Source organism: Triturus cristatus, chromosome 5_1, assembly GCF_964204655.1.
Source record: "Triturus cristatus chromosome 5_1, aTriCri1.1, whole genome shotgun sequence".
NCBI classification, from domain to species: Eukaryota; Metazoa; Chordata; class Amphibia; order Caudata; family Salamandridae; genus Triturus; species Triturus cristatus.
In genome coordinates, this window is record NC_140587.1 from 536,585,913 (window position 1) to 536,613,255 (window position 27,343).

The following is a 27,343-nucleotide window of genomic DNA, read 5'->3' on the forward strand; positions in this document are numbered from 1 at the left end:
CCTCAAGGCCACCAAACAGTATTTACTGTTCTGCAGTTGCCTGGGACCCAGAAGGCTCGTGTACATGAGGAATATCTTAGCACCTGTGAGCATGCACTGCAGTATGCTGGTGTCGGGCCTGTCAACTTGCGGCTGGTTTGGAGTGGACAGTTAGATGGCATTCTCATCCTCAAATGATGGTGGCTCTGGGGAGAAAGATGCACCGCCAGAGTGGCTGTGAGGTTGTGTGAGCAGACTCTCCAAAAATACTGTTTCTTCCTACACCATTTGAGTCTGTTCTTTTCCCTCATCAATTGGGCATTCCATTTCTTCCTCAGGTGCATCTGTTTGAAAAATGGACATGCTATTAATGTCATTATATGGGGTACCTATTTGCCTTTAGTTGTACAATATGATGCAATGAATGTCTGACACTAAATACAGTGTGTTATTATTTGACTACAAGCCCCATGATGCACCTTAAGGGGTACTTTAGCTATGTAATGGTCCCATACTGATCTGCCGGTATCTGTTTTATTTTTACATGCATGTAGTATACAGTTATATAGAAGTGTTCTTACTTTGCGCTGGTGCAGATGCAGAAGTGTCAAGGCTGCCAAAGCCAACTACAGCCTCTGGCTCCAAGGTCTCTACCATTGCTTCGAGTTTTGTAGATGGGGTACAGATTAGGGACCACCTCCTGTTGCCTGTGACTCAGTCAGTCATGTTGCCATCCTTTCTTTGGTGTGAGACCAGTGGTCATACCACCATGTCTGCATTTCTTCCACCAAGTGCTGTGCCACATCTGCAGCATTTTTTTTTTCAGCTGCATGTCCTTCCAGATTGTGCTTTTCTGGGTCTCATTAACAGTCATAGATGCACGGCCAAACAGCTGCTCATGGTTGTTGCAGCACTCCTCGGTTAGTATCTCCAGTCTAAGGCCCTTTCGGACCCTGCCTCGCTACCTCAGAGCCTGCCCTCATCTTGCATTTCTTCTCTCTTTCTCTCTGTTCTTTCATTTTGCCCTCCTCTCCATCGTTTTCTATCTCTTTGTGTCCATTTTCTACTGTCCTTGCTCTCTCTTTGCGCCAATTTTTGCCCATTTTCCTCTCCCCACTCTCTTTCTTTGTGCTTGTTTTCTACTCCCCACTCTCTCTCTCGTTCTTGTTTTTCCACTCTCCTCTCCACTCTCTTTCTTTGTGCCACTTTTCACCCATTTTCCTCTCTCCACTCTCTCTCTTTGTTCTTCTTTTTGTCCATGTTTCTTGTGCCCGAACACCACCACATCAGCTGCTTCCATGTCTCACCTTGCTCAACAGTAAGACCGTTCTAATGTACTCACTGCTCATTCACTCACTGCGATTTCACTTGCACCATCATGCACTGCTAATGCAGAACACGCACCTCACTTCATATGGCATGGATGTTCCTCAACACCAGATCTCTCAGAAACATGCAGCCGAGATCCAGGACACCATCAAGATTCAAGACTCACTCCCCGGACATCATCTTCCTGACAGAGACCTGGCTAAACCTCATATTGGCACCTAGCATTGGCACAGCCATTCCACCGGGCTACAAGATCTCCCACTAGGAAGGCAGAGCAAACCAGGAGGACTGCCATAACCGTAATAAGGCCCTCAGTCGGGTCACCCATGAGCAGACACTGTAACAAGACTAGGCTCCTTGAGGTGAGATACACTGTGTAAATCGTACTTCTGCAATATGTTCTTAAAAATGTCAGAGGGGAAACACTACTAAGGTATAACTGCCTCCTTTTCCCAGTTTAGAAGGGTTCTCAAAACTCTGGTTTGTGGTCCATGAGAAGATCTCCATTTCCGCCTGGTCCACTAGTGTTCCTCCAAGCAGACAAACACTTCCACTATTATGAGGACCATCAGCATCCTCCGGCCTCGGGAGAGAGTATCCACAAGGGTAAACAGGAAAAATACATAGGGCCTGGTTCACAAACTGCACTTTGTAATACATTTTATAGTGCCAAAAACTGTACTACAAAATGCAATTCACAAACTACCAAATGAACTTTATGACTTTGCAATTTTTATACTTATGTGTGTTGAGTTCAACCTGAATGCAGAGTCAGAACACATAGGTGTAGGGATGCGGAGTCATAAAATTCTACATGTAGTTTGTGAATTCAGAAAAAGTAGAAAACTTACTGCGAAGTGTAAGTTTGCTTCTGTGAATCAGGCTGCTAGTCTCGAGTAGCCCCGTGGATTTATTCCAGGGATGCAACAGCTTTCTCAGTGTCAGTACCTTCTGCAGCCTCCAGAGCCAATATGAAAATTCCACAGGCCCAGAATGCTTCTCTGGCAGTACACTGATCCTGTTTAGCCCTGTCAGTCTGGAGCAAAATGTTGCAAACAGAAGTTAAGATCAGAGATGCAGACAAGCCTGTCCATTACTCTAACAGGCATTTAGTTCAGGCAGACAGTTCTTCAATCCTCTTCAGGTCCAAACTTTATCTTTTCATAGAGTGGGTTAAGCAGGGTTTACTAAAGGATATAATAGACAATTGCTGGTAATGAGCCATCACCCACCCTAAGTGAATTGCCAGACTTCCCACTCCCAACTTGACAGCAACATATCTCACAGCCTTTCCTGCGGATATGCTTTGTGCAACAATACTATTCCATAATACAATATAGATTTGTGTACGTTTTAATGGTCTCCATAGCTTTTAGAAACGATCAAACCCATACTACAAAGCACAAAATCATTATTTCAGAAACCAATGCAAATAATACATGCAATGTAGTCATACACTGTAGGAAAGCAGGCTACATTTTACACACTGTAAGAAGTAAAAAAAAAAGAGGCAACATTAAACACACATATATTATGTCAGCTTTAACAACTGCACAAATTCCAAGATGTAGGGCCCTTATCTTGGATTTTACAAGAACTATATACTGTTTTCATTCTTCAGTTAGTATTTAGCATGTGTCTTCATCACCTCTGACTATCAGGAGTGACATACAAAGACACCAAGTATTCCAGAAATGGCAGCAAGTTCAAACGCGCATCTCCTCATTTCAGGGACCATTCATGTGATGCAGTAGGCATTTAGGATATTATGCTGTGCTAAGAAAGCAAAATCAGAGGAGGATTTCTTAGACAACAAATGGCAGAACTCTTGAGTGTAGCAGGGAAACACTATTTTCAAATCATATTAAAAGAAGCTGTGGAGATGGAGCAGTTGTCAAATATTTGTTGCATTTCTAGACACCGAGCCCTCTCTGGTCAATCAGGTGCTGGGATATTTTCGAGATCTTTTCCATAAATGTAGTCCATGTTGTTTTAATTTGTCCTTAATTTGTGGTGCAGAAAACCTTTGACAGGCTGACGTGCTCTTGCTTAAGACAGCGGCCTTGAGCAACAATGATTCTTCTATCACATCTAGACAAGAAGGCTTGTTAAAGCCCAGTTCTGAGACCCATGTTACAGGGAAGGCTGAACTTTTGTCTTGTATACCTTTAACCGGGATTGCAGCAAAGTGTTGCTCCAAATGATAACTAACTTGAAAGCAGCCCCCATTGTAGTGTTTTCATGGGGATTTTAGTTAGTATTGATGGTTTCACAGTGAATCTATCGCTGACTGTAAGACCCACGTGATAGTATTCATTTACCTCTTCAAATATTTTTACATTATAGTACCAGTTGTTATATCTCTAACACCACATGATTATATGTTTCTGTTGATTTACTGTCTGACACTTTTGGTACGTTGTGAGCTCTTCAGTAATCATTGCAGTCCCATAAGTCCATCTTCCTTGTGTGGTAATGGTTTAGTTCTGCTGTTTCCTATTCCAAGATGATTATGCTCTATTCCTGCTATGCTCTATTCCTAATCCAAGATTGTGCTGGTTATTTCCTACGATAAAACATCTTGTCTGTATGATATCTAGGGAAGCAACAATTGTGGTAAGATGTGCTGCAGCACACTCTGATTTTTTTCATCAGCTTCACGCCCACCCCCTTTGATAATTTTGACACTGAAGATTTTAAAATTATTTTTCCTCCAGTCTTCAGTTGGAAACCTTGTGCCAGTATCTTCTGACTTCCAAGTCATCCTCTTCAACCTTCCATCAAGACTTATTTGCAGGAGGATTTTTGTGCCAATGTTTTTTCTTCCTTTGAGATCAATTTTGGAAGACACTGGTCACCGCTCAAGTAATTGTGATGTGCAGGCGATTACAGTGGCTGTTGGAAGAGTCACCCATCTTAAAACAAATCTAAAAGGAACGTCTACCTAATCCAGCCCATGACAACTTCTTGAAGAGCAATCCACAGTGTTGAAGGTACATTTCATGTTGATATATCATTAATGTATGAGAAGATATTGTATTCTTGATTTTAATGTCAACAGTAATCAAGTTTGAAACCCTGATTGTGAACAGGCTAATGCACAATTGCCCATTACCCATTTCTGAAAATTGATCAGCATTTCTCTGGAAAAAGCAATGTTCAAAGACAGTGCACGGCCAATAGCCAATTATTCATAGGGAAAGCCCTATCTCCTTTTTTTAAATATGTGCACCATAGTAGTTCCATTCCACTCATGGGGATTATGCTAAGTCGACACATAACATCATGAACTTTGGAAAGACTCATCACCAATGACTCTGAAAACCGCGGAGTGTAATTTCAGCCACACCATGGGGTTAATAGCGTTTGAAGGATTAATCGATTTAATGATATCTCCAAGTTTTTTAGGCATGTTATTAACCATCATGGCTAATCATTTCAGCTCTCTCAAAAACAAAATCAAAAGTATTACCAGGCAACAGGATGTTCCGGGCTTCATCATTATACACCTCTTGTTTTTATATCACTGTAAGCATGTATGGCCATTTATTTTTTTAAATTCTTTTTAAACATAACCAAATTATTGATCTCCAGTCATGACTGTAGTACTGCTTTCTTTTTAAATTCATAACTACTTTTAATATTTCTAATTAATCTATAAAGGTAGTGGATAATTATTTCCCCCCCTCCCTATTTATCACACCAGGAGGCAACAAGTAGGCAATTTAGAGGAGTTGGTTGCTTTCTAAGTGAGTGGCAATTTCATAATGACTCACCAGGTGGAACTTTTCTATGTTTGTGAATATGCTCATAATGACAACTTTGCCATTGCTTGAGAGTCCAGTGAGCATGGCTGGAATGTGACCTTCTTCAGCATACTCATTGTAGTTGAGAAACCAGGTTAGTAGATATACCCCAAAGAGTCAAAGAGAGGTTGTATGTATTTTGCACTGGGAATACCTCATACTTGGTTCGTGGTCACCACCTGCTCATGAGATAATGATGAAGCCATCATTTTGGCATTACAGCTCTCACTAAAAGTAATCCTTGGAGTTGTAAATATATCGGGCAATAAGCACGTCCAAGACCCAAATTTGGGGTAAAAAGCCGCTTTATTGGACAGGCAGGCAATTCACACATATCTTAAAATACAGATCATATACAGATCATATTTCAAAAACATATCCCCCCTAACACCCACCGCCCCTAAACAATATAACTCAAAACAACTATTACCCACATTGTTCGGCCTAATCCTCCTACCCAAACCCCTATCTAGAGATCCTGCCTACCTCTTGCCTCCAACCTCGCTCCCTTGCTTCACCCTGTCCGAAGCTATTCCTAATGCCCCCAACCCTTCCTGCCTGTCTTGATCTCCTCCAACTCTGCCACCTGTCCAAGCGACAGCCATCAAGTGAATTATTATATATTTTTTTAATTTACAAGAAAATTGAGCAATAAACACATTCTAAGGGAGGGCTAAAATATTTTTTCGCCCTACCTTGCCTCACTAAGCGGTAAACGCGCCACAGAGAGTTCTAGACCCTCACGCTCGCGCTAAAGACTGCCGACCAATAGGAATTGCCTGCAAGTCCTTGGCCCATACTACAGCCCGAAGCTGCCCGGGGGTGGACAATCTGCGATTGACACCTCCAGGAGCCCTCATCGGGTAATAAGCACGTCCAAGACCCAAATTTGGGGTAAAAGGCCGCTTTATTGGACAGGCAGGCAATTCACACATATCTTAAAATACAGATCATATACAGGTCATATTTCAAAAACATGCCCACCCTAACACCTCCCGCCCCTAAACAATATACCCCAAAACAACTATTACCCACATTGTTCGGCCTAATCCTCCTACCCAAACCCCTATCTACATATCACGCAGTGGCTGACCTCCTGCGCCGACGACCTCGCGCCACTGAAGAACCCCCTCACCAGGCCCAGAAGCAAGAAGGCCCCCTGGTTCACCGACGAACTTAAGGACTCCAAGAAGGCCTGCCGCACCCTCGAGAAGGCCTGGCTCCTCAACAAGACCGCCGACAACAGAACAGCACTGAAACTCGCCACTCGCAGACATCACCAGCTCATCCGCACCACCAAGAAGAAATCTCTGCGGGAACGACTGGACAAGAACGCCCATGACAGCAAGGAGCTCTTCAACATCGTCAAGGAGTTCTCCAACCCCAGCACCGGCAACAACGACATCACTCCCTCACAGGACCTCTGCGACTCCCTCGCCTCGTACTTCCACCGCAAGATCGCCAACATCCACAACAGCTTCGACATTTCACCCCCGCACCCATCGGTCGTACCTTCGCACCCCGCCGCCACCCTCCAGACATGGACCGAGGTGACCCCCGAAGACACGTCACGCATGATGAACACCATCCACTCCGGATCTCCGACCGACCCGTGCCCCCATCATGTTTTCAACAAGGCAGCCTCTACCATCGCACCCCACCTCCGAGACATCATCAACACCTCCTTCAACACAGCAACTTTCCCGGAGAGCTGGAAGCACGCCGAACTCAGCGCTCTGCTGAAGAAACCAACAGCGGACCCGACCGACCTCAAGAACTTCCGCCCCATCTCGCTCCTTCCTTTCCCCGCCAAAGTCATCGAGAAGGTCGTCAACAAGCAACTGGCAGCCTTCCTCGAGACGAACGGATCCCTCGACCCATCACAGTCCGGATTCAGAGCCAACCACAGCACCGAGACCGCCCTCATCGCAGCCACCGACGACATCCGAGCCCTGCTCGACAACGGCGAAACAGCGGCACTCATCCTCCTAGACCTCTCCGCAGCATTTGACACTGTCTGCCACCGCACACTAGTCCAACGCCTCAACGACACCGGCATCCAAGGGAAGGCTCTGGAATGGATCATCTCATACCTCTCCGGCAGAACACAGAGAGTACGCCTCCCTCCGTTCCGCTCCGAGGCCACCGAAGTCATCTGCGGCGTCCCGCAAGGATCGTCGCTCAGCCCCACTCTCTTCAACATCTACATGAAACCCCTCGCTGCCATCGCACGCCAACACAACCTCAACATCATTTCCTACGCCGATGACACCCAGCTAATTCTCTCCCTCACCAGAGACCCCGACACCGCCAAAGCCAGCCTGCACGAAGGGATGACAGACGTCGCTGAATGGATGAACATCAGCCGCCTGAAACTGAACACGGACAAGACAGAAGTCCTCATCCTGGGACCATCACCCTCCGCATGGGACGACTCCTGGTGGCCCCCGGCACTAGGCACCGCACCTGAACCGACGGACCACGCACGCAACTTGGGCGTCATACTGGACTCCTCCCTATCGATGACCAGACAAGTCAACGCCGTCTCCTCAGCTTGCTTCCACAACCTCCGCATGCTCCGAAAGATCTTCCGATGGATCCCAACCGAGACCAGGAAGACGGTCACCCACGCTCTCGTCACCAGCAGACTAGACTACGGAAACACCCTCTACGCCGGTACTACGGCCAAGCTTCAGAAAAGACTTCAGCGTATTCAGAACGCCTCCGCCCGACTCATCCTGGACGTCCCCCGACGCAGCCACATCTCGTGCCACCTGAGAGACCTGCACTGGCTCCCGGTCAACAAGAGGATCACGTTCAGACTCCTCACCCACGCACACAAGTCCCTCCACGACCTAGGCCCAGGGTACCTCAACAGCCGCCTCACCTTCTACACGCCCACCCGCCGGCTACGTTCCGCTAACCTCGCCCTCGCCGTCGTCCCTCGCATCCAGAGAGCCACCGCTGGAGGAAGGTCATTCTCCTACCTGGCAGCTAAGACTTGGAACTCCCTACCCGTCCACCTGCGGATGACCCAGGACCACCTGGCCTTCAGGAAACAGCTCAAGACCTGGCTGTTCGAGCAGTAGCAGACCCCCTTCCCCAAGCGCCTTGAGACCCTTACGGGTGAGTAGTGCGCGATACAAGTTCCATGATTGATTGATTGATTGATTGATTGATATCCTGCCTACCTCTTGCCTCCAACCTCGCTCCCTTGCTTCCCCCTGTCCAAAGCTATTCCTAATGCCCCTAATCCTTCCTGCCTGTCTTGATCTTTCCCAACTCTGCCACCAGGAAAAACCCTAACTCAGGAGTTTTTCCTGTCCCCCACCCCCCCATTTGCTTAAACTTCCCAATTTGACCTGGACATGTATTATGATTCCAAGTAAAAACATAGCACCACTGTCGCCAAACAGGTGAACAATTTCATTAATTGTTAACCATTGTTAAGAACTGTAAACTCAACTGAAACACTGTCGCCAAACAGGTTACAACATAGATACATTATATATCAAAGGAAACTACCACTATAAACTAAAATACAAGAGGAGTACAGGAGGGGAGGTGGGGGGGAGAGAGGGTAATGCAGACCGTTATTAAAGTGAAAAACATTTTGTTTAAATAATATCCATGCTGCAATTTTGAAACGAAGAATGCAAATGCAAAAAATGCTGTCGCTTAAACAGCAATATTTCAACACCATGTTTGTATTTCAAGGATTTTAGAAATCATCTCTTTTATGTTTAGAATATAAATCTCATTCCCAATAAAGGACAAATGAACTCCATCATGTCTAAAGAACTGGTAGTCTTCTTTTGAAATTTCATTGTGAACTAGCCAATACATTCAGTTAGAAGAACAAAAACGCAGTTCTCTATTCACTTTCCTTCGCGCTCTTTCCACTGCTGTAAATCTCTCTGCCCCCTCCAAATTCTGCGTGGCATCAGGGCTGTCAGGACCAGCTGAGATTTGGACCAGGTTTTTGAAAATAGTTCCAAATCAGATTTCATCTCTATTAGTAGCCCAAGCCCTGATAACTGAGCGAGATCATTCTCCCCCCAATTTACCAAAACAATTTCAGGCTTGTTCTTAAAAGACAAGTCACTCATAAGAGGTAGAAATTGGACCCACTTCATGCCGCTTTTTCCCCACCAGGAAATAGACACATCTTCGGAACTAAAACCTAAATTCCTCCCAAAATGTCTTTTTGCTGCCTGTTTTGCAGCCCATTTGACGAATGAGTGTCCAATTATCCAAACGTGCCGCTGAGACATTGATAAACTTGTTATCAGACCTGCAAAGAAAAAACAATTAATATCTCATATTTTTAAACTTCGTATTCCAAATTTCTAATATAACGCAGACAACAATCTGAGGACCAGCGTCCCAATTTCTTAACGTCACTAATGGAAAATCTCCATCTGGCAGCTTCTGAAGCCGCCCCAATGGAAAAGAATGTGTACCAAAAAAGGCAGGATTCTTCCCAAGCTTCTTTAAAGACATCCGCAAGACTGCTAGGAACTGGGTGGCTTTTAACTGAGATCCGTCCAAATGACGAAAAACTAAATTCAAAGATGCACCTCCTAATGCTAGACAATCTAACCATGCCTGTTTGGGGCATAAAGGACCACCGATATGTCGTAAAATTACTCTTGAACCTTTCCCTGTTTGGTCTGTTTTTGAGCGTTCAAGAAAAATTTCTATATCTGAATGAACCAGAGATACATTTTGTGTTTTAAGATCCTCATACATAGCAGTACCCAGTAATTCAGATATCCTAAACGCTCCAAAAAAGATCCAAATCATGCATAACTTGAACAATTGTGCTTCGAAAGGGGAAAAAACGTCATATAAATTGATTGTTAACTTATACAATAATTTTAAAGATATAGGTTCTCTTTTGTACGGCCCTCTCTTTTTTGTTTTTGCCCAGCCCTGCAGAATCCTCCTGCCCATTTCCCCCACCGATGGCTCGTATCCCCAAAAGAACTTGCCGTAAAAAGATATTCCAGCCAGCTTCCCAGCGATAGTCGTAGGGGAAATATTGCTGTCTATATTGAGCATAATAAACTTAACAATGTCTGCTCTGCGGTGACACAACCCTCTGTTATCATGAGCTCTATATGATGCGCCTGAATCTAAAAATTCCAGCCAAGCTCTTCTGTATGCCACTTTGGTACTTTGTGCCAATTAATTTTCGATGAGTAGGTGAGCATTCATTTTGCCAAATCCCATATCCCACTGGGTACCTGAGTTTTCCGTAGATCCGCTCCGGGCGCCAAACCACGGAATCTCTCCCACTAAAACAAGATAGGGCATCTGCGATATTATTTTCAACCCCTGCAATATGCTTTACTTTGAATACTATATTCAACTTTAATCAGTCTAGCATGAATATTTGCAGTAACTTCAACAGCTGTCTCTCCTTGGCTTTCTGACCGTTCACAAGATCTACTACAGTCCTGTTATCTACATTAAAAAGCCAGCTTATGTCCCCAAACGGCCAGAGCCACTATCAATGGATAAAATTCAAGGAAAGCTATGCTTTTCTTCTCAGCCACCTATCTGTTTGGCCATCTTTCCGCGCACCACTTCACTTCCTAAAAAATTCCAAAACCATTGGCGCCAGAGGCGTCAGAGAACAATTGCATTTGCCAGACGAAATCCTCATCTAGTGACCAAAGTGTGACACCGTTAAATTCTTTTAGGAACCATAACCAGACCTCAAAATCTGCCCGCACGTTAGCAGTTATTCTGATTCTATCGTGTTGGAGCTTGATACCAGACATGGAAAAGCCGAGTCGCCTACAAAAGGTTCTGCCTGCCTTTATGACCTTGCAGGCGAAATTGAGATGGCCTAACAAACCTTGAACTTCCCGTAAAGTCAATTTATCTGCATCACTTGCATATTCCAATAATCTAGTTATTTCCAATATTTTCTTTTCGGGAGTCTAGCTTGCATGCTCATAGTGTCTATTTCAATGCCCAAATAAGTCAGACAACAGCTGGGGCCCTCTGTTTTGTCTTCTGCCAAAGGAACGCCCATGTCCTGAGCGAAATCCTTAAAATCTTTCAGAGCTTTCTCGCAATTTTGTGAACCAGCCCGTCCCATGAATAAAAAATCGTCCAGATAATGTGTAACCCCAGTGTGCCCTGTCCAAAAAGAGAAACACCACTGTAAGACTGAGCTGAAGGATTCAAATAGCCTGCATGATATTGCACAGCCCATAGAAAGGGTTTTGTCTACAAAAAACTTTCCTTCAAAAAAGATGCTCAGTAATGAAAGATCAGAGGGGTGTACCGGTAGGAGCCTGAAGGCTGACTTGATGTCACATTTAGCCAATTCAGAGTTCACCCGTGTGTTTCTTATCATCGTCAATGCTGAATCTACAGACGCAAACTGGAACATAGAGTCCTCCTTTGCAATAAAGTCATTAACAGAAAGACCCTGAGGCCAGGAGAGATGTTGAATCCTCTATATTCCCCTTCTGCCTTCTTAGGAACTACGCCTACCGGGGAGACCATGAGATTGTCTAATAGCCAAAAATCAAAGGGGCCTGCCATCCTCCCTTCTTTCACTTCTGTCAGCAGTTTTTTCTTGACTATGTGTGGGAATTTGTTTACCGATTTTAAATTTTGGGCAAACCTACGGCACCTGGGCCCTTGGTAACCCAATTTAAATCCTTCTCTGAAGCCCCATTCTAATACTGTCGCTTCTTGTGTGTCCGGGTAGAATTTTAACCATTTACATAGTTTGTCCACCTTGACCGGAGTAAAAGCCCTTGTGACCAGGCTGGAACGCTGTACCTCTTCCTATGTTTGGAAAAAAGCTCCCTCCCCAATTTGATTGCTCTCCGAAGCATTGCCTAACTGCATGTTTTCCCCCGCACTTTGAGCACTTGTGCTTGTATTCACAAGGGTTTCGTGCAAAATATCCTTTATTGAAGTTCCAGCATGCGCCGGATATGATTGTTTGCGGTCTGTTCCAAGAACCCCCCCCCCCCCCGGGTGGGTCTGCTCTGAAAGGGCCGATAAGGAACCGCTAAGCTGCTAGCCATATGCATGGATAGTGGAGGCCTTTGAGGGTACATCCACTGAACTCAGAGTTCATTTTCCACCGCCCCCCAAGATTTTTCGGGTATTAAAACTAATCTGGCTCTAAACTCCTCGTCATAGTGTAACCAGGCATAACCCCCGAATTCTGTAGCGGCCTTCCGAATTGTGTCCAGATAGTTAAAAATTGACACCGACCTGTCAGGGAATTCTTCGCAGTATACGCTTGCGAAAATAGGAAAAGCTGACGTCCATGTGTCTATATTGGTTGGCACCCTTGGCCTCCTTGCCAACTTCCACGCCTCTTCCTTTGACCCTTCTTTCGCTTGTATTTCTCTATGTAAAAGTTTAAATACGTCAGTAAACTCCCCTTTCCAGATTTTCTCTTTGGTAGCTTTGTTTAAATGTGCGCCCAGTGGCATTGACAACCCCATATAAGGTAAACGTTTTATTGATGACGTAGTCTGGAAGTCAGCTGTTTTAGCGTTGCTGTCAGAACTTACTGAAACTTTTATCTTGTCATCTACCAACTCACCTTCTGTTTCCACCTGACTACCCTTGTCCTGCTTTGTGACCTTATGGCGTTCGTTATCTGTACCCAAGCTTTTTCCCACCCTCAAACGTTTTTGAACAAACTGTGTGGTAGTCTCACCTGAGGATGTGGGAATGTAGTCTTCAGTATAAGCTCTCTTCTTCAAACCCTTGTCTTCAAATCTTGAACTGATTCTTCCCTGATTGCTTTTGTTTTGTCTATCCTGCGAAAAATAAAATCTAGAGACATTTTTAGTACATCCCCCCTTTCCCCTCATGGATTCTTGCAAGTCTTTCAGTATCGCCCTTTCATCCACAATTTCACCTTCTTCCAATGATTCAATTTCATCCTCTGATAAATGCATGTCTACCACCCCACTATTCCCTACACTACCACCCCTCATACTACCACTTGGCTGTTCCCCATCACCTATACCCCCATCATATGTTTTCCAGTTTAAAACATTTTTGTATTTAGCCACTCTTTGTGTGTCCAACGACGTGGGGAATTTCGCTTCAAAATCCCCCTCCACGTCGCCTCTTATGTTGCAGGACGTTAGACACCTGACCGGACATTCTTTACCACCCCTTCTTGTGCCTGGCGGTGTTTCGCCCACGTTGTGTTGCAAAACGCTGGAATTTGCAACCGTAATATCCTTGGTACCTTTCAGCTTTAATAGCCTGAGGTCATCATTTATCTCCTGTGGTATCCACACCCATTGTCCATCCTGTTCACGCTCCCTGGAGTGTGTAGTCTGACTAACAAAATTCCTGTCACGACTTCCCAATAATAAATCATTGTTTTTATCTACATTTGAATAAATGGTAACATTATTCATATCATGCGTGCTTTTTTGAGGAGATACATATGCATCTTCACGTGCACTGGATGTTCTCTTTGCCTGAAACATGGAGTCGCCTTTTTCACTGGAAAATATAGCAGACAAAACCCTGACAGATGACATTTTATTTAAAAGGCTGTTTTTTTACCAAATATGCAAATATCATTATTTGTCACCAAAACCTGTGGCTCCTGTAAAGCAGGGTTTTGTATTTGCTGAATTTGCCCACTAGGTGGAGTATTTTCATTAGTTACCTGAGCCAACAGTTCTGTTTGTAAAGCAACACCTCTTTTCCTCCTTGTTTTGGTATTTAAACCACCAACAGGGGCCTTGCGTGTGCGTGGCATGCCCCTCCCACTTTCCCCCTGACAAACGAGGAAGCAGGAAGGGGCAGAGAGGCATGCCACTTAGGAGCCGGTGAAGCGCTTGTCAGCGAATGATTTATGCTGACAGATGACGCGGGGGAGACTTCACTGGACAAACAGGCAGTAACCGCTGCCGATACCCTGCCCGCCGCCGGCCTCTTCCGTTGTTCCAGCCCCACCCACGCCTCAGAGAGCACACCAGGAACAATTAGGTCTTCGTGCCCTGCCACGCATAAGGTGCGTAGCGCTTCTCTCACAGAAGCAGCCGCGTCCATTATTATCGAAAAATGAATGAATGAAAGGCAATTTATAATGCGCAAGAACAATTACCCTCAGGTATCAAGGCGCCTAACAAAAGATCAAATGCGCTATGCTATAAGTATGTAAATTAAATTTCAAAGCGACCCAAAATATTTTTTTGCCCTACCTTACCTCACGAAGCGGTATGCGCGCCACAGAGAGTTCTAGACCCTCGCGCTCGTGCTAAAACACACCGACCAATAGGAATTGCCTGCAAGTCCTTGGGCAATACTACAGCCCGAAGCTGCCCGGGGGTGGACAATCTGCGATTGCCACCCCCAGGAGCCCTCATTTAAAAAGGATCTGCACATTCCAGTTTCAGTAGCGGTCCGTGGAGGGAGTTCGGTAGGGCAGTGAGACGGGGTGGGGCGGGGGAGGGGCAGGGTGGGGAAATGTAAACACCGGAATATGGATGAACGGAGGTAAGTACACATTTAAATAAATAAAACGAATTCCATTGCACGCGCTGCATCGCAGAATGCGATGCAGTGCGCACAACAAAATTCGTTTTATGAGTCACCCAATAATGAAATCGAAATTAACACCAAGTCCACCCTTCACCCATACTACTGCAGCAGAATCATCTAACCGCCTAAAATGAGAACAGTAAAGTAGTCTAGAAATAAGGCGTTGATTTTATATTTTAGAGCGATAGCTATGCAGTGCCCGACACACGAGGCTTCCTCCGGTTCTATCATATTAAATCAACCTTCAATAATCTGTGGATGGAAACATCTTCTCGATTACATTTTCTCTTTTCCATGTAAGAAGAGATGTTTAGAACAGGGCTTAAATGGACCACCTACAACCATGATGGAAAACAAATAACCATATGTTGGCTAAGATTCACCTTGGTGCCCCAAACGTTAGCAACGCTATCAAGAAAGCCTAGTCAAGAGATCATATACTATATTACCAAGATTCGAATGGGCCATCATTTGCATCGAAAATATACTTTACAAAAATACTTTTGCTTCCAGAATACAGTTTTTACTTAGACATGTGCCTGTGAGTTCCAAATAAAGAATGGGTCAAAGGAAGCCTGTACACTGAACATAGACTACAAGCTGAAGAACTACAAAATTGATTATTCCCCCTCCCCACCCAATACGATATTTAGGGGCTTGTTGAAAAAAAGCACTATGTAATATGTGAAGCAGTACTACAGTAGTCGTACTCATGTACTACAAAATGCCAATACCAGTCATAAAGATAGGTGAGAACACCTTCACCTCTCTTGTCTTTTCTATGGGGAGATTTTTGCCAACATGGTAGAGCTATCTGCACAAACAAGTAACACTATATTGGTGTAATTGTTAGAGAACCTGGCGAGTGGTAAGAAAATGGGGAATAATTACTCAAAAATGGGAGGGGTTTAGGGAAATGTAAGGAGGGCTCTCTGCAGGACCAATGCTTATATAAAGACACGCCCCAAAACAGTATGACCATTGATATTCACAAACTTCACTTTTAGTCCAGCCCAGCCTTGGAGGGAGTCTTGCACCACATGTGGGCACTCAAAGGTACTGCAACACACTTCCATAGAAACTAATGGCGACTTGAACTTAAAATAACACCTCACATGAAATAATGTTAAAACAATTACATTATTTTGACTTTAAGTTCATTTTCAAATATACATATATTAAAATATAATATTGCTTTTATAATTAATAGTTAACTTATTTAATAAAGATCATTACATTTAAATTATATTTTTTAACTTGCACTAACATTTCCTTCAAAATAGAAATTACTGTGAGTGATTACAGTTTTTTAAAATTAATATTTATAAAATACTTCTATATATTTACATTTTTATTGATTGAATACACATTTATTTGGAAGAGCTAATGCGCTGTAATTTGTATTTAATTTGTTTTAGGTTAAAATTAATTATTTTACAAAGATATTTTACAATATTTTTTCCTGCAGAGAGATTTTTGCCATTGTGGCAGAGATCTCCTTCTTTATGTGGAAAGTAACTACAAGTAATGTTAAGTACATAAATTCAGTCTGAGTGGTCTTACCTCTGAAATGAGAATTTAAGTTTTTGTGTAAATCGATACTGTGAATTAGTGAATAGAACCAAAGTGTAGATTGACACTGTTGCAAATGGGTTCCAGCCATTTCATTCACCCAGATTGGTCCCTTGTTGATCACCCATTTATGGATTTTTTACTGTGGGTGATTTGGACCCCTTGTGTCACACACACAGGGGGATTCTGCAAGGTTAGATGACGACCTGGGATAGGCCTTATAATATTAGTGGGCACTCATTGGTAAGGTCAGCAGGCGTTATTGCTTTATCTGCAATATCAATGTATTATACACACAAGGGAAAATCTGCCTTAAAGTGCAATTTCACCTCTTTTAAGCCTACAAAGGCGAGTAATATATCAAACAGAGGTAAAGCATTTGCACCAAGTTTGAATACGCAAGACCCAAGAGCCGGCAAGTACAACTTATGAGTCATCTAGAATTGCCATATTTCTCTGGTTCAGCTCAGGATAAGATTACAAGTCTTCTACCAACCTGTTGGGCCAAGTTAAGTACTCTACTCCCAGGAAAGGGAACAAAGGCTTCCCCACAAAAAAGGAGTATATAACAGTACTTCACTCAGCTCCTGAGGAGCAGAGGGTGGGCAAGAAAATCTACATCTGTTGATTTGCTGTCACACTGTACCATGGTTGGCACAGTACAGGCCCACTGAACACAGAAGGAAGTCCAGACCTCTGAAGCCAATGCAGGAGGGGATCCCCTTTGAAGTTTTTTTTGTGAAGGTCCCTTGCAGTAATTTCAGCTAGGGGTATAGCGGAGGCCTCAATTGGAGATGTAAACAGAGACCACTTGACAGCGCCATCTCAATTTGTCCAAGCATGCTGTTTAGAAGGACGGTTGGAGAGGTGATGTGACTCCCTAGGATTGGCCAGGCACACCTGGCATCTAGAATTGTCCACTCACATTTAGCAGAAACACAATAGACAGTTGGAAGGATGCTTGATGATGCTCTAATGGACTAGGGACATTGCCCACAGCTATCCCTGGGACCAGTGAGGCTCTCCAAGGGCCAGTGCTGCTGGCCTCCCTTATAGACCCGAGGACAATTAGGGAAAGATCATGCATTCCGTTGCCCCCCAGATACTCTGCAAGAAGGCCAAGAGGTTATGGGTTCATTGGAGGGCTCAGTAGAAGAGAAGGCTGGCGCAGGGAGCCAGTGAAAACCAGCCCCCACAGAGTGCAACCCTTCTGAGGCTTGAAGTCCACTGAAAATGCTCCTCATTGATAGAACTCACCAACCGGGTGTAACATGAACCCAGGATTGCTGAAACTGGCCCATCGGGTCTGTTATTTCTACTTTTAAAGGATTTTACCTTTGAATCTCCTGATAACACAGTGTTTGGTTTCCGCTGCTGGTTCATAAAGTTATCCCCTAGTCGAGCCAGTGCCCGGGGTCAAAACAATTGGGGAGAGGGGTATACCTGAGGTCCTCCTCCCTAGACTCCTACTAGGCCAAGGGACCCCATCCCCTGGGCCAGCGTACACCAAGGAGGGGTCGAGCCCATATTCCTGGGCCCCTGACATAGAAGGCAAAAGGATGGAGCCCAGGACCGAACCCCCAGTACTTCGTGGAGGGAAGAATAAGGGGGAGCGCAATTGTGCTCCCCTCAACAGTGGTGGGCTCACCTGCTCCTAGTGCCATGTACAGGGGAAGCAGAGTGGCCATCTCAAGCAGAAGATGTGGGAAGTGAAGAGAGACTCCGGGGCGGAGGGACAGGTGGGCAGCATGGGAGTGGGCTTCCTATGCTACACCAACAAAAAGGAATGTTGGGGGGGTCTCTGGTGGGACTGGGCACCCAAAGACAAAAGGAAAAAAAAGGAAAGGCAACCAGAAGAGGCAGACGTGAAGTCTCCCGCAAAAAAGAAAAGCCAAAGCCGCTCATTAGAAATGTATAGCTCCGGCTGAGGGAGCACCCCATAATGTCATATTGGGCTTATTTGTCTGCATTTCTCTGGCTTTATGGTGCCCGAGGATGACAGAGGCACAACCAATGGGATTAAAAACTGAGGTGGGGGCTACAGGAGGCCTGCAACCTCCTCCTGTTAGATTTTAAATTTAACCATAGGTCTCCCAAGTGTTTGGAAACCTGACCTGGCTAAACTTTTTCATTAGATCTAAACACTTCTAAGGCTGAAGCTTTTGTTCCACAGCCTGGAAGTGCAGTTCCATGACTGCATTTTATGTGGTCTCAGTCCTGTAAGAAAAAGATCAAAACATGTTATATTGGTTTTTAAATGTCTTGTTAACAACAAATTGCTGACAGGGGTTTTTGATGTATTTAAACATGGTTATTGACCAATGTGATATAATGATAGGATTGTTAACAGGTGGTTATTGGCCCTTTTAATGTGGAGACAAAGCCAATGGGTTTGTTTTCTTTAAAGCTATACCAGCCTTTCTTGTGATGTTCTCTCTTTTATACTTGGACCGGTACTATGGTTATAAGGGTCATGACCCAGTAGGGGTCAAATGGGAATTTAGAATGTCACCATAGGTATTTATATTTGCCTGATGTATGTATAAGTAAATTAATGTGTAGTATTTAGTAGTATGGAGGTAATAAGCACACGTATACTTTGTCAAAGGAAACACACTATCTAGACAATCATTTCTTGATTGTTATTATTATTATTATTATTATGAGTACCATTGAGTTGGGTAACAATAAACATCTGTTATTCAGCACCAAGATGCCTACGGGTGAACGTGCACTTTACAAATACACATGTTATGTTATGTTATTATTGTGTGCCAGCAAACGGTATTTACTAAGCCACACTACCTCCCCTGAGTAGGTATTAGACTGCGCTGCTTCGCTACCCTGGGACAGTCAAGTGCTATAATGGTGTGCTTGCTTCCAAGTAAGAGGAAATTGTGTACCTATTACTTGCGCAGATTCTCACACCCTGCACAATTAATACCACATTTTCTTACCTACAACTAGGTGCAGGATTAGATTTACATGTGAGCAAATTCACATTTGTACATTTACTTTTGTGAATAGGCATTATATTATTGCCTGATTTCATATGCAGGTGTCTTAGTAATAATTCAATATATATATAGAAAGAGTAGAGAGTCAACTTTAAAGAGAAAACATAGAACAGAACATTGCTGTAATTATAACAAAGAAATGATTTGAGAGGTGTGTTCTTTGCTTGTTGAGATTATTTTATTCAACATCTTTTTAAATGTATAAAACTATTCAGCACGCCCAACCTGTTTTGCCCAACATTTGGGCTTCTTCAGGGCTGGAAGCATGATAGAAACATGACTGCTGTTACTGTTAAATACTAACATGTAAATTACATACAAACATATATATAAATACAAACAATACAATACAACAGCTGAAATCTAAACTTAAAATTGATTCAAAAGCTGCAAATCAAAAAATAGAGACACACTATAGTGATGGAACAAACATTGTACATGTAGTTACTCTAAACATTTTATCTATTGGTTTTTGCACATCACACTATAGATTTCCTATTTTCCAAGACTCAGAGAGAAAGACACATCATGTTTCCATTTATAGCCTCAATTCCACCATTTTTATACAGATGGACCATGTATCATCGATAATACTACTAGTGTAAAACAAACCAGTATTATAGTTTACATATATTGCGACTTAGGGAAATAGAACACAAAGTGTTAGTAATAATTAATACACCTGAGCATGTGATGTGGAAGTGGCCACACTTGAGTAAGTACAGTATATTTTTTAATGTTCGTTACAATGGAACAGGTGGCCAATGCTCTGTGCAGGTTAGTGTAAGTCTAAGGAAATCAGTATCTCAGTTTGTAACCAAAATATAATTTCAGAGAATTGGAAGGAACCTCCCTCTTCTGCATTGAAGGATTGCCTAGATTAATTTCAGGTGAAGGGTTAGAACCATCAGTGAAAAAAATGTACAGAAGTGTGGAAATCCAATGAAATGTGCTTTCATTTCTAGAGATTGAGAAATAAGCAAAGAATTTAGGGCCATATGCATGACTTTTCATTTTGCATTTCCTAAATAGCGATTCCTACAGAAATTGCTGTTTAGGAAAGGCTGGACCATCGAATGGTTTTGCATTCCCAAATTTGCGATCTCCTAATAGGAAATCCCACATTTAGAAACACAAAACCAAGGGTGCCTCTGGGTCTAAGGCCCACCCCCTTGATGCACCCCAAAAAAGTGGTTCACATGTAAAGTGCACAAATTCCCTAGGGGCATGACACTTTTAAAAAAATCATTTTGGATGCATTTTTTAAAATTACACATGGTTACAATAGACTTGAAGTCGATGGTAAAAGCATTTCCCAAATGCCCATTTTGCATTTAGGAAATGCTTTGTCACGTGCTTAGGAAATCACAAATTGGAAATCCCTATTTGTGATTTCCTAGTTAGGGAATCTCAAAATGCGATTTCTAGTTGGTAGAAATCATATTTTACGATTCCCTATCTGTCTTTGTTCATATGGAAAAGCAATTTAGCATTTCTTAATGGACCACAATAAGCCCCAAGTGAGTAAAAAGCCTGTACTTGCTCATTCTTGATTTAAAAAAATGAGTACTTACACATAATTATGTGCTAGAGTGACTGTGGATTTAGGGATGCTTTTGCATGAATATTTTCTCTGCACTGTGTTTCTATTATCAGTGTGTGGCCTGACTATTTTGTTTGCACTGTATTTCTATTATTGCTGTGTGGAAAACAAATTATCACAACTCGTAATACTGCACACAACATCACAATGTTTAACACTACAGTGCTCGATTACTTTGTGTGAAAATCTAGTTGTAACAGCTAAGAAGATGTTCATACATATTTGTTTTTTAATTCCTATATTCCTCCCTCCCTTCATTTTCTAAGAGGTTGATTATTGATTGGTAGGGGGAACAACGCGACTATTTTGCACCTTATAAATAACAGTGCCCCCGGGTACGTGCGATAAATAGCACCTGTTACGGGTGTTAAGTGAGTAACATGCAGATTTTAGTGTTTAACGCATCAAAATCTGTGTTATCATAAATGCTGTACACATTTCCCCTGTTAAATTTCAGCAGTTGTGACCTGCCAAAACGTAACAAATGTTTTGGTATTTAACATATCCGATAATTATTGGATGTGATAAATACCTCCCAACTTATGCACTAACGGGAAACACCAACCCCTTGTAACCAGGCCCCACCTCTTCTCCCCTTCCCAACCTGTCTCCAAGCATAGTTTACTCTTTCACACGTTTTCTTTCATTCTCTCCATTCTATCTTTAGCGCCTACATTAGTACTTACACCCCGTCTGTTAGTTAATCGTTTCATCATTTCTTCTTTCTTATTTCACAAACACAGATTCATCCGCTCTTTGCTATGACTGTATACTTCTCTAACATTCATTGCGCATATTCTGAAACGACTGCATATGCAATTTCATGACCACTAATTCTATTATTCTTTGTTAAGACTTAAACGAAAAGTTCTAAATAGAAACACCCACATTTTAAGATTTCCATCAGAGTTCCCAAGCATGGTTTCATGTAGTGGCTTAGTTTATAAATAGAAATGCAAACTGGGATCCTGCTACAGTTCATAAAACACATTGGCCCATTTTTGTGAGGTTTATGGATTAAAATGTCCCCATTAGTTATTCATAAAACTATAAAATGCAGGTCACTGTATAAACTTTGGACTGTAATCCATCATGCTATTTCAGATGTGAGCAGCTACTTAATATGCATCTTTAGGGAAACCTTTCGTGCAATGTGCATCCGTAATTTTTGAAGTTTTAATGATAAGAACACAGGTATCAGATTATTAACTTTTATAAAGTGTATTTACTGTGTCTAAAATAAAGCAAGGTGGTCCTTCTTGACCTTGCCATAGAGCTTCACAGAATGAGCTCTAGTGGGTACAGTATCCATGTAACCCATCCTAATTCTGATTGCAATAAGCGGTATACTTACTGCATAAGCAAAATAAATACCAAAAGGTAAACAGATACCTTGCTAACAGTGGTGGCTAATAGTTTTTCAAACAGGTCAAATCAGTGAGGTATGTACAGCAGGTTTACAAATAAAACAAATGAGACATCACAATAGTGGGGCCTGTCCATTTCTTTGGGGTTTGAAAAACAACATTGAGCTTTCCAGCTGGGGCTTTCCTTTGGTGCAAGGTTTTAAAACTCAAAGTCAAGTTGTGCATATATTCATGCTGACCAGCTAATTCCAGATCATTATAGACAGGGCCAGATTTAGATTTCGGCGAATGAGTTACTCTATCACAACGGTGCCGGATATCCTGTCTACCAAAGGATAATATGGGATATATTCGGAGTAACTAGTTAGCCAAAATCTAAATCAGGCACCCAGTCTTCACCAGGTCTGAAAGTTTCGCCTACTAATAATTCATTTTAGTGTGTTAGTCTAATTAGTAAAATGGAGGAAAAATAGGGCTGCAACACTCAGAAAGCATTAGGCTATCATAAACAAGTCTAGTGCTTAAAACAGTGTCCAAAATGGCCTGGAGGAAGGTGGCCTACCATGACCACAAATTCTGAAAAAGTGGAAGATCTAATCAAATTTTATTCACTCCATATGCGTGAGACATACCAGAAGACTCAAACATATGAGCGCCCTTTGACGCCACCCACGCGCCCGGAGGCGCACAAAAGATCGCGGCTCCCTTGGGGGAGCGGGAATTTCGAACAACAGAGGCTTTCATCCTCGACTGGGGGACTTTGCTGACAATTGCTGGTGCCCTGCCTTACCTACGTTGCTACCGCCACTCCTGGGTCCTTTAAGCTGTGTGTCTCCCCCGCCACTGCTGCCACTACATCTCGCGGCCGAGAGCTGGGGGAGACTACAGCTCCCAGCAGACTGAGCGCCCGTTGACGCCACCCACGCACCCGGAGGCGCACAAAAGATCGCGGCTCCCTCCGCATCGCGGGACGCGCGCGGGCGGTGCCGGGCTAAGCCCGGGCAAAGGGCGGGCCGTTGTGTGGCCGTTAGGAGGCCGGAAGGGGTCGGGTTGGGCCACCCCCCTAAGCCACGAGGACTTACTCTAGGCGGCAAGTAATCTTAGTGAGACATTGTGTAACTCATTGTGGTCTTATATCAATCGAGACTGGATATTTGTTTTAAGTGTGCCGCCATTAGATTGTTGTGGTGTATATTTTGTGTGAGATTCATAACAGTTAGATAAATCTCTTAATATATTGTTATCTATATCTGTCCAGCATGTCGCGTTCTAATAACGAAAATGATGCTACTAGCCAGGGAACTATTGATAATTATCTGGTGAAGAGAGTAAGCCAGATTAATAGTGACCGGCGCGCTTCGTTAGGGAGGGAGAGCCCAGCATCGGTTCTGGTGGAGTTGCCTTTACCGGTGTTGGACACTGAGTGTGAGGCCTCAACGAATAATACACCCACTGTAAAGTTATTGACGCCAACGGTGGTGAATGTTGAGGTTCACTCAGACCAACACAATATGGCAAGTGAGGTAATTGAGGTAATTGAGGAAACACCATTGGGTGCAAGGCCAGTGCGAAACTGCAGGAAAGTGTTGCCTAAACGGGGGGCAAAACACAACAAAAAAAGATGTGAGCTGGATCAGTCAGTTTGTACTGGCCCTACCCTAAACCCTTTCGTCTTCTCTGGAAATACTGAAAGTGGTCTGAATATGAATTTTGACCAGTTTGCCGCTCTTAATAAAAACTTGGAGATAAAGTTAGAGGAGAGGTTAGTGGAGATGTTTAGACCTCTGACTACCATGATAGACACCCTGACAACGGAGGTGGCTAGGCTTGGCGGTCTTGTATCCACACACTTGGCAGCGGTCACAAGCGAAAGGGTTAGGGATAAGGTTATGGTAGAAGGGCTGAGAGACGTGAGAGTGGTAAAGTTTATCAGAACATCTGTAATACAGGTAACACCGCTGAAGGAGTCACCTCAGCAAATAAGATACTAATTACCCTTGATACTTTAGTAATACCTGCTCCGCTGGCCCAACATAATATAGCCCCAAGTTTAGCCCCAAGGGCTAGATCAGATTACAGACCTTCTAGAATCAATCGTTATCTTAATTTGCCACCTGACTGTGCTCCGTATGTGATAGTCCTAACTAATGTTCCACCTTGCGGCTCTTATCCTGCCTCACCATATGGTGAATCGCATGACTCACTTAAAAATAAGACAGTCGCATGGCTTAATAAAAATTGTGGCTTCCCAACTCCATACCATGATCAGATATTGGGAGTGAGGAGGGTGGACTGGGTAGGCCCGTCTAAAGAGCTAGGAAATGGGGATTGTATCGTTGTGAACTTTAAACATCCCCAACATGTGGCAACTGTACTCTTAAGAGCATCTGCACTTATATATAATGAGAATAGTATTTGTGTTCGTCCACTAGGGTACTTTTATACGCATTTGTGCAAAAACTCACCACAGCAAATGTTAATCAATCCTGTGGTTGAATTCCAGACTCCGTTGACTAATACCCAATCCATATATAACACTGTGAAAACATGTGGGTTTGGTAATGCTGCCAAGATTCAGAACGGGTCTAATTGTGTTGGCCAATATCACCATGGGTCTAACGTTAACACACAGAATAGGTATGAAGTGCTATCCGGGCTAGAGATGTGCGACTGACATAAAGCACCTAAGGCCCAGGTTACTGAAGCCATAGGCGACTCAGCACCCGCCACAAACCTACAGGGTAAAGCATCGACCAGTAACGTTGTCTCGTGGAATATCGCGGGACTGGCTGCTAAGATGGCGGATGCTAACTGGGTTAATTACATTAAACAATTCAAGATAATCTGCCTACAAGAGACCTGGTCGGTAGAGTGCGACTTCTTCTTAGAAGGATATAAGGCCTTTTATGTGCCAGCTACATTACACTTCCGTGCAATACTCGTAGAATTGCAACACATCATTTTGGAATAATGGGGCTTGTTTTAACTGGTGAAAACTGCTCGGCGGGTTTGGTGAACTTTTATAACACCCCAAATGCTAGTTCAATGTCTAGTTCAATAACTGCACTACACGTCTTTATTATTACCTCTATGAAGGACTTCATTCATAACCTTATGATCATGGGTGATTTTAATGTGCACCCGTGTGGTGACCCTCTGAGGAAATGTTTAACAGATCTGCAGTGTGAGCGCCTGGGTGGTTTACATCTGGAACATGCGGTAGATGGGGAATTTTGTAATGATTTATTGAACAACGTAGATCTTGTTTTGGCAATGACACTTAGGGATCCTTCAAAATGTTTTGACATCCCTACTTTTAAAGGGCATGGCAGGGGCACCTTCATTGATCATATGCTTCTGTCAGTACCTATGCAGACCTTTTTGGATTCGTTCAAAATAGTTCACAGTGAATTCAGCGATCATAACCCCCTGACAATCCGCCTTAAGGGCCCCTGGATTAACATGGAAAAACAGAACTATAGTTCAGGTAGGCTGGTTACAACGGACGGGAGGAGGAGACTCAAGCGGTCAATGGTCACACAAGATCGACTATATAAAAATATTATAGATAATTGCACTGAGGACATAAAGATCTGTACATATGAGGGGGGAGACCCAAGGCAGGTTCTTAATGCATATCATAACCTGACGGAGAAGGTGTCTAAGATGTTGTTGGTCCCCGCTAATAATATGGAAAATGGTGGCCCAAGATGGTTTAACCATGAATGCTCCAAAGCCGCTCGCAATCTTAGGAGTGCCCTGGCAGTCAAACCAAGAAACCAGGAGGATGTAAAATTATGCAGGAAAGAATACAAATCTGTTATGGCATCTCATAAAGAGACCTTAAGAGAAGAGGCTTGTAGCGAGATTTTAGACCCCGCCATCCTAAAAAGTAGTTCCAGATTCTGGGCGCTAGTTAAAAAACCATTTTTGGTAGAAGACCCTGGCGATGGTTTAGTTTGTTGCATAACCAAAGAGGAGTGGGAACATCATTTTAAACAATTGTATTATTCAGCTCTCCCTGTAATAAATAATTCAAAATTGAGTGTAAGGGGAGATACCGTCAAGTTCAATAGAAGTGAGGTCATGGAGGCCATAGAGGGATTGACAGCTAGGAAAGCCCCAGGACCTGATGGGATCCCCCCAGACCTGCATAAGTCTGACCCGAGTTTCTGGGGCCAAATCCTGGCTGTAGTCTTTAATGCAGCCGCTAAACTGGGTTGTCCTCTGGCATGGTGGTTATCAACGATTGTCCCTGTGTTTAAGAAAGGAGATAAAGGCAGCCCTCTTTGCTATCGACCAATCTCATTGATCGACTCCATGGTTAAAATCATGGGGAGAGTCCTGTTACAGAGATTGTCATGTTGGGCGGACGATAATGATATTATGTCAATCTCTCAATACGGTTTCTGCAGTGGTCGCTCTACCATAACCCAGTGCCTCAATCTCTTTCTGGTTCTGAGTAAATATACGGTGGTTCAGAAGGGGACTGTTCACCTCGCCTTCATGGATCTGTCATCAGCCTTCGACTGTGTTAACAGGGGAAGGCTGTGGCAGACCATGAGTGAGAAGGGGGTGGATAGGGGTATTGTTGATTTCCTGGTGGATTTGCACAGTAATACCAGTGCAAATGTTAGGTACTCTGCAAATGGGGACACCACTGGTAATTTCGACATTAAGAAGGGAGTACGGCAGGGCTGCATTCTCGCCCCATTTCTTTTTAACTTTTATATTAACGATTTAGATGTTGTCCTGCAGGAGGTACAGGCTGACTCCCCGAGAGTTGGCAGGCGGAGTATTCCAGTTCTTTTATATGCTGATGATGCAGTTTTAATCTCCAGAACGGAGAAGGGACTCCAGGCTCTCCTAAACGCTTTTAACAATTTTATGTCTGATAGAGATTTAATGGTCAATAATGCCAAATCATACATCATGCATGTTGGCCGTCAACCAAAAAAGAAGTTTGTCTTTAATCTAGATGACGCTTTAATCCCCACTTCACAATCATTCACGTATCTTGGTGTTTTATTTGACTCCAAGCTTCGCTGGGGTCCCCATCTGGCCAAAAAAAAAGGGGGAAATGTTAAGGGCAAATGCCTCTATTTTTAATTT

The 27,343-nt window shown here is 43.4% G+C and overlaps 1 protein-coding gene across 1 annotated transcript in view; it reads right to left on the bottom strand.

The window, feature by feature from the left end:
* Positions 1-258: 258 nt before the first annotated feature.
* The window catches only part of LOC146831157 (uncharacterized), a 57,178-nt gene continuing 30,093 nt past the window's right edge, over positions 259-27,343 (bottom strand). The window contains exons 3-4 of the mRNA XM_085603844.1: positions 12,703-12,922; positions 259-323 (exon numbers count right to left, since the gene is read on the bottom strand). Coding sequence (XP_085459970.1) covers positions 259-323; positions 12,703-12,922 — 285 coding nt within the window. The remainder of the gene's footprint in view (positions 324-12,702; positions 12,923-27,343) is intronic.